This window comes from Macrobrachium rosenbergii, chromosome 1 (assembly GCF_040412425.1).
Source record: "Macrobrachium rosenbergii isolate ZJJX-2024 chromosome 1, ASM4041242v1, whole genome shotgun sequence".
Taxonomy (NCBI): Eukaryota; Metazoa; Arthropoda; class Malacostraca; order Decapoda; family Palaemonidae; genus Macrobrachium; species Macrobrachium rosenbergii.
Genome location: NC_089741.1, coordinates 39,477,326 through 39,492,065, shown reverse-complemented (window position 1 = coordinate 39,492,065; position 14,740 = coordinate 39,477,326). Strand labels below are relative to the sequence as shown.

The window sequence follows — 14,740 nt, the reverse complement described above, 5'->3', positions numbered from 1 at the left end:
GAGAGAGAGAGAGAGAGAGAGAGAGAGAGAGAGAGAGAGAGAGCCTTTCCTCGCATCGCTGCAATGACTAACCTACTTTACCTTTCCATGTAGCCTTATAATTCCTCCGTAACCCCCCCCCCCCTTTTTTTTTTCCTTTTTCTTTTGCAAGGGGCACTTTCTTCCTGGTCTCCGCTGAAGCGTACAATCAGATGGTTTCGACAGGAAGTGCAAAAGGACTAAAAACGAAGACTTATTTTGTATCAGTTACAGAAAAGATACAGATAATTATTAGGACGAACTCGTTACTTCGAGATATAACTTGAGAATTACTTAGTGCATCAATATACATATACATATATATATATGTGTGTGTGTGTGTACAGTATGTGTGTGTGTTTGTGAGTGTGTATGTGTGTGCTCTCCCGTCAATTTCATAGATTCTGTTTGATGAAAATGCCATTCGACCTCTCAATATTTTTTCAAACAATGTGTTTTCCAAATGTTTCCGACAGATCTTGAAGGAATCATATCAATTCATTAGTTAAGCCGCACTTAAAATAAATAAAATAAAAATTAAAAAAAAATCTACTTTGCTTACATAACATAAGTCAAAACAATAACCATAATTAACAAAGCCTGATATTGGCCTTATTCGTCCCTTTTCCACGCCGGGACCAATTCAAATCCGAATCAGTTCAACGTGACCTTGAGTTTACCCGTCGATCAGATCAACTTTCCCCTCGCCCACCTAGCTGAGTTTTTTTTTAAAGGTTCGAACAGATTATATTACCCCGGCGTCAAGGTACAGCGGTATATTTCATAGTTATTCGCGGTTGGTGTTTGTTTGAAGTTGTATGAAAAATTACGATAAGAAAATCTCGAAAAATATATTATATATTTCCACTGGGGGTCCAGATATGATAAATATAATAATGTACTGTCTTCTAATTTCCATCAGTTCGTCTTAGCTTATGATTATATAATATATTATATATTTCCACTGGTCCAGAGATGATAAATATATTAATGTATTGCCTTCTAATTTCCATCAGTTCGTCTTAGCTTATGATTATATAATATATTATATATTTCCACTGGGGTCCAGATATGACAAATTTATTCATCTATTGATTGATTATGATCTACCTTGCGTCTGAGCATAATGGCGAGCGGATTAAGGCATGTCAGTGCATTCCGAATATTCATGAGTTTACTTTGACTAACCAAACAAACAAACAAACTTCAGCAAACAATAATAATCTTAAATATTCATAAGACAAACTGATGGTAATTAGAAGACAACAATGAGAGAAAGAAGCAAAAAAGAAAGAAGGAAAGGAAGAGAGAAGGGGTAAGAAGGAAACGTTACAAACAGAAAGGAAAGTAAGAAAGAGAGGAAAAGGATATGGAGGAGAGAAGAAAGTGAAGGGAGAGGACACGACACAGAGAAGATAATGAAAGAAAGGGAGAAGAGAAAGTTTACAAAAATGGCCTGAAAAAGAGCGAGGATAAGAACGAGAAAGGAACATAAAGAAGAAATGTGAGAGGGAAAGGGGGGAACGAGGACTAAGAGAGAGAGAGAGTGAGAGGGAAAGGAGGGAACGAGAAGGACTTAGAGAGAGAGAGAGAGAGAGAGAGAGAGAGAGAGAGAGAGAGAGAGAGAGAGAGAGAGAGAGAGAGGGAGGAAAGGAGGGAAAGAGAGAAGAGAGAGAGAGAGAGAGAGAGAGAGAGAGAGAGAGAGAGAGAGAGAAGGACTTAGAAGAGATCATAGAAAACAAAGAGTAAGGGAATGGAGAGAGAATAACAGAGAGAGAGAGAGAGAGAGAGAGAGAGAGAGAGAGAGAGAGAGAGAGAGAGAGAGAGGTGGAGGAAATATGAAATAAGGGAGAGAGAGAGAGAGAGAGAGAGAGAGAGAGAGAGAGAGAGAGAGAAATGACTTTGAGAAGAGATCATAGAAAACAAAAATAAGGGAATGGGTACGGAATAACAGAGAATAACAGAGAGAGAGAGAGAGAGAGAGAGAGAGAGAGAGAGAGAGAGAGAGAGAGAGAGAGGACGAGGAGGAGGCACCTAGAAGCGTCCCAAGGTCCTTCGGCCAAAGACAACTTTTTACGAGCCTAGAAATGTTGTTTCTAATCACTGTAATCAGGCTGAGGAGGAATCCTTTCTCCGCGCAGGATGATGATCTTACGAGGCAGGCAAAAGGCGGTAGCTGTAAAAGGGGTGTTTTTAAAAGGCCCTGTTAAAGGGCGGGTAGGGGCACTCCCACCCACCCACCCCCTCTTACCCTGACCTCCCTTACCGTCCTTACCCTACCCGCGGTAGTTGGGTAGAAAGGTAGTTGGGTAAAAAGTAGTGCCAAGATATTATTGCATAAATACTTTCTTATGAATGAAGTTTAAAGGCCACGAGTATTTACTACAAGATGACGTTTGGCTCCCTTGGTCCTATACGATTGTATGTATGTATGTATGTATTATGTATGTATGTATGTATGTGTGTATATATATACATATAATACTTACATACATTCATTCATACATGCATAAATATATATATATATATATATATATATATATATATATATATATATATGCATAAATATATATATATATATATATATATGTATAATGTATGTATGTATACATTTCCTTGTATGTCCTTTCGGTACCAAAATCTCATTCACTTCGTAGATTAACGATTCTACAAATGTTCATTTATCTCCAAATTCAAACTGCCTCAAAAAAAATATATTTTCTTAACATTAAAACAAGTTTCCAACATGATTTAAATACCACAAAAACATTCTGGTTAAATGAAAAAAAATTGTCTCGGTACCTGCAAAACGAGAGAGAGAGAGAGAGAGAGAGAGAGAGAGAGAGAGAGAGAGAGAGAGAGAGAGAGAGAGAGAGAGAGAGAGAGCCCTTCTCTTCTGTATTTCAACCGAACACGCCATAAATGTTTGTAAAAAGGCATTTTCGCTACGACAGGAAGCGGGCACCGTCTATCATAAGTCCGTAACAACTTACCTCTTAAGCTCGGGGCTACGAGCAGGTTCAAGGATCACAGAGAGAGAGCTATTATTTTCTCAATTGCAGGCTGCTGTTACTGAGAGAGAGAGAGAGAGAGAGAGAGAGAGAGAGAGAGTATTATTTTCCTCTTGGCTGCAGGCTGCTGTTACCTGTAGTTACTGTTGATGTTGTTGGGAGAGAGAGAGAGAGAGAGAGAGAGAGAGAGAGAGAGAGAGAGAGAATCTTTTCCTGCAGGCTCTGTTAGAGAGAGAGAGAGAGAGAGAGAGAGAGAGAGAGAGAGAGAGAGAGAGAGAGAGAGAGAGAGAGAGAAGTATTATTTTCCTCTTGGCTGCAGGCTGCTGTTACCTGTAGTTACTGTTGATGTTGTTGGGGAGAGAGAGAGAGAGAGAGAGAGAGAGAGAGAGAGAGAGAGAGAGAGAGAGAGAGAGAGAGAGAGTATTATTTTCCTCTTGGCTCGCAGGCTGCTGTTACCCGTAGTTATTGCTGATGTTGTTGGAGAGAGAGAGAGAGAGAGAGAGAGAAGCATTATTTTCTGCTTGTTGTTGTTGATTGTTGTTGTTCTTCTTTCTCTTGTTGTTGTTGTTGTTTGTTGTTGTTGTTGTTGTTGTTCTTCTTCTTCTTCTTCTTCTTCTTCTTCTTCTTCTTCTTCTTCTTCCTTTCTCTCTTTGGAAGACTGGGATAAGAGTGATATGTTAAAAACTTTTTTTTTTTTCTCTTTCCGCTGCTGCTTAATTGCTGTGTCAGTCCATATCTCTTGAAGCACTTTTTCAGGCCAGTCAGAAAAAAAAATCAAGTGTTCTACACAGCACTTACAGTGGCATTTTAGTCGCATAAATTTCCATGGACACTTGTTATACAATCACATACACACATACCTTTAATTTGTTTGTATATATCCAACACTTAACATCCCACTAAAGCCTTCACACCTAACAAGCACTTAAAACACTTTACTACTACTCCGTGCAACTTCTTTCCCTCAAGTGCATTAAGCAAGCCACTTGTCTAGAGCACAACCTCTCTAGCTTTCCCATGACACTTGGGAGCACATTGTCCTGACGTCACCACTGTTATAACAATTTTCTGGACTGCCAACACTTGTAACTTATCGATTACAGACACCAAGGAATGGTGCTATTAAAGTCATCCTTCTGTTATGCTTTTTTTTTCAAGTCACAGACTATTAAAGTAATTCTTCTGTTATTCTTCTTTTTCTTTTCAAGTCACAGGCTATTAAAGTAATTCCTCTGTTATTCTTCTATTCTTTTCAAGTCACAGATTGTTAAAGTAATTCTTTTCAAGTCACAGATGGTTAAAGTAATTCTTCTGTTATACTTCTTTTCTTTACAAGTCACAGACTATTAAGGTAATTCTTCTGTTGTTCTTCCATTCTTTTCAAGTCACAGACTATTAAAGTAATTCTTCTGTTATTCATCTTTTCTTGTCAAGCCGCATACCGGTGTTATTATTGTTATTCTCCTCTTAACGGCTTGACGAAAAATCTCCAAAAACGATAATGTTAACATAAAGTTAAATAACAATATTTCAACACGACGCCAAGTTAAAAAAAATCACACGCAAACTTTTCCCATAATAATTGCTTCAATTATTACAAAGCACCATGAACTTCAGTAGGTGTCAAGGGTATTTGTAAGTGATGAATAATGTACTGAATTTCATTTTACAGTAAATATATCGATAATCGAGATTTTCCAGTAGTGGGAGAATTAAGATAAGCGTTTAATAACACCCAATTACAGCACTTGGTCAGTTTGAAAGAACTTGATATATTGCCAAATAATTGACCATCACTTTATAATATATACTGTATATCGATAACCGAGATTTTCCAGTAATGGGAGAATTAAGATAAGTGTTGAATAACACTCAATTTCAGCACTTGGTAGGTTGTAAAGGACTTGATATATTGCCCAAAAATTGATTATCAGTTTATGATATATCTCGATAACCAAGATTTTCATAAAATTAGTAATTGAGTGTTGAATAACAGTCAATTTCAGAACCAGGTCGGTTAAAACGAACTTTGTATTTTGCCAAATAAAATCCACATGACGTTAACACTAGGCACGTGGGGGATATTCAGGGAAGAATGATCAGTTTCCAACAAAATCCCTAAAATCCATCGCGACAAGACACAAACATTCACAAACGTTTCAATCCGGCTTCACATACACAAAATGTTTTCGCCGCTGACAAACGTTAGTAACTTAAACTTAATCAAACCGCAAAAACATTTTCTGCTTGAAAATAACCACAGCACTTCAAGCTATGGCCCAAGAGACCGTTATAAATAAACTGTTTGTTTAAAACCCTCTTCACAAACACGAACGTTTTCTTCTGCGCTGACAAACGTTAGAAAAGTAATCAAACTGTAAAACAATTCAATAACTTTCCGCGGAATATAACCACAACACTCCCAGCTTTCGCTGAGGGGATTCTACAAATGAAATCTCCGTGGTGACAACAGTACAAAAAAATGAAAAAAAAAAGGCACTGCCACGGGTTCGACCGCGCGGGGGCGGTGACACAGGTGAACGTTCGGCGTCGGAGGAACAAGTGTTCGTAACAGGTGGAGACCAACGAATCCTCCTCCCTTGGGCCCTCATGTACGCACGTGGACTGACGTGCACGGACTGCTGCTCCCGCCTCCAGGTTGCTCACTTCCATGCGCTCGCTCGCTCTCTCTCTCTCTCTCTCTCTCTCATTCACGAGGGTTAAGGCTACGCTGCGCGCGCAATCCGTTCACAAACATCGCGTGCCGGCCACCGGATTGCTTCACCGACGTTTTCATATTTTTGGATTAAGGGGAATTTAATACGAATAAATCTCATCAATAGCTTATGATAGAATAGAATAAAACAGAATATAGAATTTAGGTCAAAAGCCAAGCGCTGGGACCTATGAGGTCGTTCAGCGCTGAAAGGAAATTGAGATTAAAAAGATTTGATTTAAAGGTGTAACAGGAGGAAAACATCGTAATTGCACTGCGGAACAATTGTTAGTAAAGGATGGAAGACGGAAGAGAGAGAATATGAATTGAGATACAATAAAGGGAAGGAAAGGTGATGCCTACAGTGCACCGCGTGAGGTGCAGTGACGTCACTATCCCCCTTCGGGAACTACCATCTTAACTCACAAAGCATATTCCAGTAATTCCTGATGCCTTAAATAAGTAAAAAATGCAACGAAGTTTTCTGTGCAGCGTATAATCAAGGCCGCCGAAAGTAGATCTATCTTTCGGTGGTCTCGGTATAATGCCGTATGAGCCGTGGCCCATGAAACTTTAACCACGGCCTGGTGGTGGCTCTATCCTATATCGGGCAAGCTGCCAGAGGCACGATTATAGCTAACTTAACCTTAATCGAATAGGAACATTTCTGAGGCCAGAGGGCTGCAATTTGCATGTTCGATGATTGGGGTGGGGGGCGGGTGGATGATCAACATGCCAATTTGCAGCCCTAGCCCAGTAGTTTTTAAGATCTGGGCGTACAGGAAGTATGGACAGAAAAAGTGACAGAATAAAGTGCGGACAGAATAAAGTATGGACGGACAGACAAAGCAGGCACAATAGTTTTCTTTTCAGAAAACTAAAAAACCAGCTTCAACCTTCATAAATCAAACAATTCAATGAACAAAAACAAAACCAATATAAATTATTTAAGATTCAAGGCACGTTTTTCTATTTCGATACCACCCAGGTCACCTGTAAAATTCGTACTGTCGGGTATACGACTCGATGGGCTGTGCATGCATCAATTTCATATCCTAGATAAGTGAAAGGACTCTTTTTAGTTTTCTGTAAAAGAAAACTATTGTGCCGGCATTGTCCGTCCTTCCGCACTTTATTTTGTCCGCACTTTTTCTGTCCGCCTCAGATCTTAAAATCTAATGATGCTAGAGGGCTCAAAATTGGTATGTTGATCATCCACCCTCCAATCATCAAACATAACAAATTGCAGCCCTCTAGCCTCAGTAGTTTTTATTTTATTTAATGTTAATATTAGCCATAATCTTGCTTCTGGCAACGATATAGGATAGGTCACCACCGGGCAGTGGTTCATACAGCATTACACCGGGACCACCGAAAGATAGATCTATTTGTGGAGGCCTTGATTATACGCTGTAGGGGCTCTACAGAAAACTCGACTGCGCCGAAGAAACTTCGGCATATTTTTTACTTGTTTTCAATTCCCTTAGGTCAAGTTAGGTTAGGTTGGGTTAGATTAGGTAATAATGTTTACTTTTGAATTTGGGTGTGGGAAACATGATGAGAATATTTTCAAGAAAATTCTATGGTTAGCTTTTAAGATATGGCGTCCTGCTTTTTACAGGGGAAGGTCCTGGTACTGGTAAATGTCTCGGGAAAATGCAACCCCGCGAGCAACCTTGGGCCCTTTGAGCCCAGATCCGAAACAAGGCAAGGTGACAGCTTGATCACGAAGAATGTAGACCTTCGGTCTCTTAAAGGAGGAAAGGTTATATGATAGTTCCAAAGCCTGGCTTGGCAGTGGATGGAAAAAACGGACCGACATAAAATTATATTTATAGAGGAATAAAGTTTATGGAAATGACTCAACGAAGGAATAAAAATGATACAGAACTAATACTAAAATTCACACAAAAATAAGTGCTTTCTGCATACTACTGGCCGCTTAAATTCATCGCCCAAGGAGACTAAACGCTATCATGAATTTAAAAAAGCATAAAAAAAAATCTTTCACATACTAACTGAAGCTAGGTTGAAGCGAGGGTCCCTTCTTCCCAGAGGTAGAGAACTACATCATTACAGAAGAAGAAGAACAACAACAAGTAAAAAAGAGGTAACAGCAATACTCTCTCTCTCTCTCTCTCTCTCTCTCTCTCTCTCTCTCTCTCCAACGGTAACAATTAGAGGTAACAGCAATCTGCAAGCCAAGAGGAAAATGTATATATAATATATAGAGGACATGAGGAGGAGGAGGGAGGAGGAGGGAGGAGGAGGAGAGGAGGAGGAGGAGGAGGAGGAGGAGGAGGGGAGGAGGAGGAGGAAGAAGGCCAAGATGAACTACGAGTTATTCTAATATAAAAGAATGGGTAATACATTTCGCTTAAAAGGCCATTTAAATCTGAGAGAGGGAGCTTTCACCGCCTCGCTACAACAACCGCGAATGTTGTTTTTTTTTTTTTTGTGCTGCCATTCTCTCTCGGTTCGATTAAGTTTAAATAGGGGATACCACATCACAGAACCAATTAGAAGTTGCGATATCTTGCAAGGGAAGTTTGCCTTTCCTTCTGGGAAGTTTGATGATGTATCGATTCATTTTTTTTCAAATAATAGTTTCTGTGGTATAATGTGAATTATAATTCGTAACCAATTAGACATTTGTGGAAATATAAAACATTTAAGCTGACTTAATTACAAAGTGAATTCAGATGAATTCAAATAATGTAACTTCTGTGGCATGATATAAATTTTAATTCGCGAACAGTCTGACATTATTATTATTATTATTATTATTATTATTATTATTAGTTATTATTATTATTATTATTATATTATTATTGCTAAGAAATCACAGTCTCTTTAAAGAGCCTGGTTGAAACTAACTATATTGTAAACTATATTACTATGTAAAATCAACAAGCTTGTTTATTTTACACAGCAATATAGTTTACTTATATAATTGTGATTTATTATTATTATTATTATTATATTTGTTATTATCATATTATTATTATTATTATTATTATTATTATTGTTGTTATTATTCAATATGAGCCCTACTCATATATATATATATATATAACAAGGCCACAGGGGTCACTAGCTTGAAATTCAATCTTCCAAAGAATATGGATATGCAAAAGACACAACCTTACCTAATTGCAAAGATAGCACAGGAGAACTTCAGCAAAAAATCATGTAAAAAAAAATCTACAGTTTTTTTGAAGCATTTTACAAAATAAAAACCCCCCTTTTTTCAAACCGGACTTGAAATCACTGTCAGAGTTATTTGATATATAGGGTCTCTAGCAACAATAAACAAAACCTCTCTTGAAGCTAACTGCAGACCTGGGCTGTCAGAGCTGTCTAATAAAATGTAGACAGGCTCCCTGAAGTAGACGTGCTGTATTTACAGCGTCAAGTAGCGCCGACATCTACGAGGGGAATCTACCAGTCATATTTACGGCCAATTACGAGCTCTGCTGCAAATAAGAATCGACCGTGCAATTATCGTTAAGTTGCTCTCGTTTCTCTGTTCAATTGTCTTCTTTTTTCTCTCTCTCTCTCATTTCATATGTATGAACATACACTACACTTTATATATATATATATATATATATATATATATATATATATATATTGTATATATATATATATATATATATATATTATATATATTTATATATATATAAAATATACTGTATATATACATATACATACATTATACATTATATATATAATATATATATAAATGATATATTATACATATATATATATATATATATATATATATATATATATATATAATATATATATATATATATATATATACTATATGCATATAAATATTATTTTATATAACTGTGTACGTGTTTGTGTTCATTTGAAATAAAGGTGTAAAAATCATTTAACAAAAAAAAAATAACATTCACTTTCTAGCGGAGAATCCTACTGCATAACCCCTTTGTTTATACCAATCAACTTTTTTTCGTGAGCAAATATTACCAAATCGAGACGCGCTTACCGGGAATAAAACAGAGAGAGAGAGAGAGAGAGAGAGAGAGAGAGAGAGAGAGAGAGAGAGAGAGAGAGAGAGAGGGGGACCGATAAGCCCTCGAGAAGAGTGGACGACAGGAGATACGTCCCAGGACCTCATTTGTGGAGCTAAAGGAGCCCCCCTTCGGAAGCCTTCCTCGTAGTGATGTCCTGCAGATTAGCAGATGGCTGATAAACAATGGTGGAGTCTTTAGAGGGAATTTGGTGCGCCCCTCGAGTTGTTTACTCTCGGTGGGGTCAGGGTTTAAGATGCGCGTGGCTTAGGTTTGTTTACATAATGTGTTTGTTTTAAGTTATAGCATCACAATAATAATAATACAACAATAATACACATACATAATAATAATAAAAAAATAATAATAATGAGTAACCAATTAATCAATCAGTCAATAATACATAAATCAATAAACAAATACACACACACACACACAATACAATACACACAATACACAACAAAATTACCATTATTATTATTATTATTATTATTATTATTATTATTATTAATATTATTATTAATTTCCTGCTGTCATCTGATCTATGCTTGGTAAGGGAAGTAGGCTGAACACCGAGCAGTCTGCATTATTAAAGAAAAAGGGAAGAAAAGAGAGAGAGAGAGAGAGAGAGAGAGAGAGAGAGAGAGAGAGAGAGAGAGAGAGAGTCTCAACTGAAACTTTGGACATGATATACACGAATTAAATGAACGAACTATTTATGCTTGCTTTCAGATTTTCCCAGATTTTCCCAGCATCTCTCTCTCTCTCTCTCTCTCTCTCTGCAAGCCGAGAGCCAGCATTTACCAACGCGTTATTTTAAGGTCCGCTGTATACTAACTTTCCCTAAACCCCTCCTGAGATGTAAATAGTTCAGTTTCTCACCGAACTAAAACCCCGATAAGGACCTGAGGAAAGTATGCGCCCCCTAACGCTCTCAAAGTATAAAGCTATCTCAAGTATCTAGTAGAATGTCCGCAAGTGTCGAGATTAAAGGAAAACAAGGAAATCGTTTTAAAATAGTTATTAAATAGTTTTTCCAACTTTCGTGGGAAGAGGAGGAAGTAGTTCTGCCCTAAAATGGAAAACTGCCGTATCAGCAAAATTTTCGAAATTGAGATGTGCCACCTATTGGGCTCATGAAACACTAATACACAAGTTACTGCAGTTTCAGAGAGATTCTTCAGTGCTTTATTTAGGGGGTCCCGTTTGCAGTATCTGCAAAATCAGTAGTAGGGCAAGGGAGTATCTACCATTTTTCTCAGTTTTGTATTTTTGCAGAAACTGCAGTCTTCCATTCTAGAGCAGAGGTATTGAATAGTTTTTCCACCTTCGTGGAACTTGTCCAGTGATGAAAGTAATTCGGGAATTCGGCTTAAGTTGACAGTACATACATTAAAGGAGGAAGAAGCAAGCGAAATGAATTTTGCTTTTTAGTTTTCTGAAAAGAAAACTATTGTGCTGGCTTTGTCTGTCCGTCCGCACTATTTCTGTCCGTCCACAGATCTTAAGAACTACTGAGTGGTAGAGGCTGCAATTGGTATGTTGATCATCCACCCTCCAATCATCAAACATACCAAATTGCAGCCCTAGCCTCAGTATTTTTTATTTTATTTAAGGCTAAATTTATCCATAATCGTGCTTCTGGCAATGATATAGGATAGGCCGCCACCGGGCCGTGGTTAAAAGATTCATGAGCAGCGGATTATACAGCATTATCCCGAGACCACCGAAATATAGATCTATTTTCGGTGGCGTTGATTATTCGCTGTACAGAAACCTTGATTGCGCCGAAGAAACTTCGGTGCATTTTTTACTTTTTTTTTTTTTGCCGCTTATGCTCGCATACAGATCACGAAGTCAGACTTATATACTAAAATAATTCTACGGGTTTCTCTCTGCCCTTTATAACAACGAATATAATATTCTTATTCAAGTTTAAGTAAAATTCTAACTAAAATTCACATTTCAATTACCGACTTCGCAGAAGATTAAACTTATACGCTGGTAAATACAATATATAAATATATCCACACACACATATATAATATACATATATGTGTGCGTGGATTTGTATTTGCGCGTGTGCACACGCCCACGTGTGACTGCAATCTATATTCACAGAAACCTAGTAAAATCAAAATATGACGTCACTGTGACTTTAATAACCAGACCATTAAAGTCTAATTAATCAATTATGCAAATTAAATCTCATTCAGATTCAGGACCTAGCCGATGAAAGCACAGTTGGCTGCGCTGTTGCATTAAACACCTGCAATCACTTAAAATCGTTGTTTATAGAATTTTTACGATTCCCCCAAACTGCATAAAAATTTATGGAAAAAAATTGGTGTCCTTATAAAATATATGTATTCTATCCTTTGCACTATATGCGCCAAACAACTAATTAACACTTGTTTTTCCATTCTACATTTTATACTGAACTATTTGCAAAATTAAAAGATAACCTTTTCTATAAACCACAAAATTAAAGCCACTCATTATCAACATTAGTCTACAATTGACATTTTTAAAACCCTCAATTGATATATATCTTATGCAGTCGTAAATTTTCTAAGCAATTTTCATTTACATCCAACGCTTCATACTTCATTTACGAGTAAATCAGGCTGGAAATTTATAACCTTATCCACTTTCCCACTGTGTAAAGAAATCCCCACGTAATATATTATATATAAGTGTGTATATGTATGTAATATATATATATATATATATATATATATATGTATATATATTATATATATATATATATATATATATATATATATAATATATAACATATATATATATATATATATATATATATATATATATATATATATATAATTATATATATATATATATATATATATATATATATATATATATATATATATATATATATACATATGATATTGTTTGTTCATAATAAAATTCCCCTTATATATTAAGACTATATCCTAAATCATTAAGTCTGGGGTCCGTACCAAGACTAGAAAAAAGTCTTCGAGAATACTGAGGACACGCCATATTTCTTAGACTGCAAATATTTAATCTGACACAAATAAGGTTTCTTACCCATTTTTTTCAGTCTGATCAAATTTTCCATCCATAATTGTTTAGTTATGCCAAATGCTCTTGCAACCAACAATAGAAAACGAAGATGAAATCACATATGGTATGGAGGACTCTCCAAATTTGAAAAGGTTTTTACATCAAAAGGATGTACTGTAGAAGGTACAAATAAATTATATCTTGAAGGATACAGAAGGTATAAATATATTATATCTTATCTTTTACACTAATTTTAATTCAGTAATGCCAAAATAAATCGGCGGCAACCCTACCACAATTCTGATGCCTGAGAATTATCCCCCTAAAATACGAAGACTTCATGAGAAATAAGGACGCAATTATTTAAACAATGTGCATATTTGGATGTTGCTGTAGGAATTGATTTGGCCTAAAAAAATTAAGATCTAGTCCTCAATAAACAACACAATAAAATTAACTACCAATTTTAATAATTTTAAGGTATCGAAAATCCAGAAAATGTGCAAATTTGCTTTAAAAATATATAAATCAATCCGCCGTTAAGATTAACCTAGTCTTTCTAAATAATAAAAATATTGGGTTATTTCTATGCAAAGTTTACCTATGCAAGGTAATTATTACTAGTCGATTCACGATAGAACACTACAACGATTCACAGTAAGAATGTATCCATTTTAGAGCACTCTGGGGAGTGGTTATAGAAATGATTACGATAAAAATTATTTTACAAAAGATCGTTTAACAGATGGAAATTGGTAAACAGTCAACGATCTGGAAAAATATGCGCCGCTAAGCCGTATCATCATGGCTCATTAGTTATATTTATAGCCTACCAGTAGTAGGCTAGAATACAATTTATATATAAATACTTTACTGCAAAAATGACAGTAAATACTCATACTAGCCATAAAGACAACTGAAGCAGATTTTTAACTACCTTTCCTCAAACATAAACGCTTTTGTAAGATGAGTGAGGACCCCAACATACCTATGGGCGCACGAGCGCAGTAATGAAAGCTCCTCCAGAATAAAGGTGTATACCATACAACACCCGTTTTCTGTAAATCGTACAGCGACAATAAAAGAAAACGGATAATTTACATACACTCAAGTAATTGGCGACCAAAAAAAACAATTTCGACAAAGGAAATATTTATCAGGCTAAAAAGACCTTCGTATTTGGGACGTAAAAAAAAAAAAACTAATCGGGAGCAACTGAAAACCTTCAGTACAACCTCAAATAACCCACGAAAATAAGGCTACGGAACGAAAGAAAAATCAGAAACTTACCTTATCGAACAGCTGACGCCATTTCTGAAATGAAGGATAATACATATCTTTGAAAACTGAAGATTTACACGTCATGTGCACATATACTTAAGTATGCATAAAGATTATATTACTAAAATCTTATTAATAAAATCGTGTGATCTTTTATTAATAACTTATACAAACTCCATCAGCAGTTACAAAATGCATTTAAATTAGGTTCAGGAGATTAAATCAATGCTGGGTAAGGTTGGATAAAGTACTTCTGTGTTCTTAGCAAGTTCTCAATGTGAACCGATACTTAAAATAATCTATGATAAAATGTAACAAGGAGAGAGAGAGAGGAGAGAGAGAGAGAGAGAGAGAGAGAGAGAGAGAGAGAGAGAGAGAGAGAGAGAGAGAGAGAGAATTATACTTTTAATCTTAAAAATGCTTATAGCTAATACTCTAATACCATATCAGTAGTTAATTTCTCCCCTCATGAGAGAGAGAGAGAGAGAGAGAGAGAGAGAGAGAGAGAGAGAGAGAGAGAGAGAGAGAGAGAGAGAATTACAACCTTGAAAAAATACCCAAAACTAACACTCAAATCAGTCACCAGTTCTCTCCTTACGAGAGAGAGAGAGAGAGAGAGA

The 14,740-nt window shown here is 36.3% G+C and overlaps 1 protein-coding gene across 1 annotated transcript in view; it reads right to left on the bottom strand.

The window, feature by feature from the left end:
- The window catches only part of stet (stem cell tumor), an 804,488-nt gene that overhangs the window by 600,542 nt on the left and 189,206 nt on the right, over nucleotides 1-14,740 (bottom strand). The window contains exon 5 of the mRNA XM_067132787.1: nucleotides 14,130-14,153. Coding sequence (XP_066988888.1) covers nucleotides 14,130-14,153 — 24 coding nt within the window. The remainder of the gene's footprint in view (nucleotides 1-14,129; nucleotides 14,154-14,740) is intronic.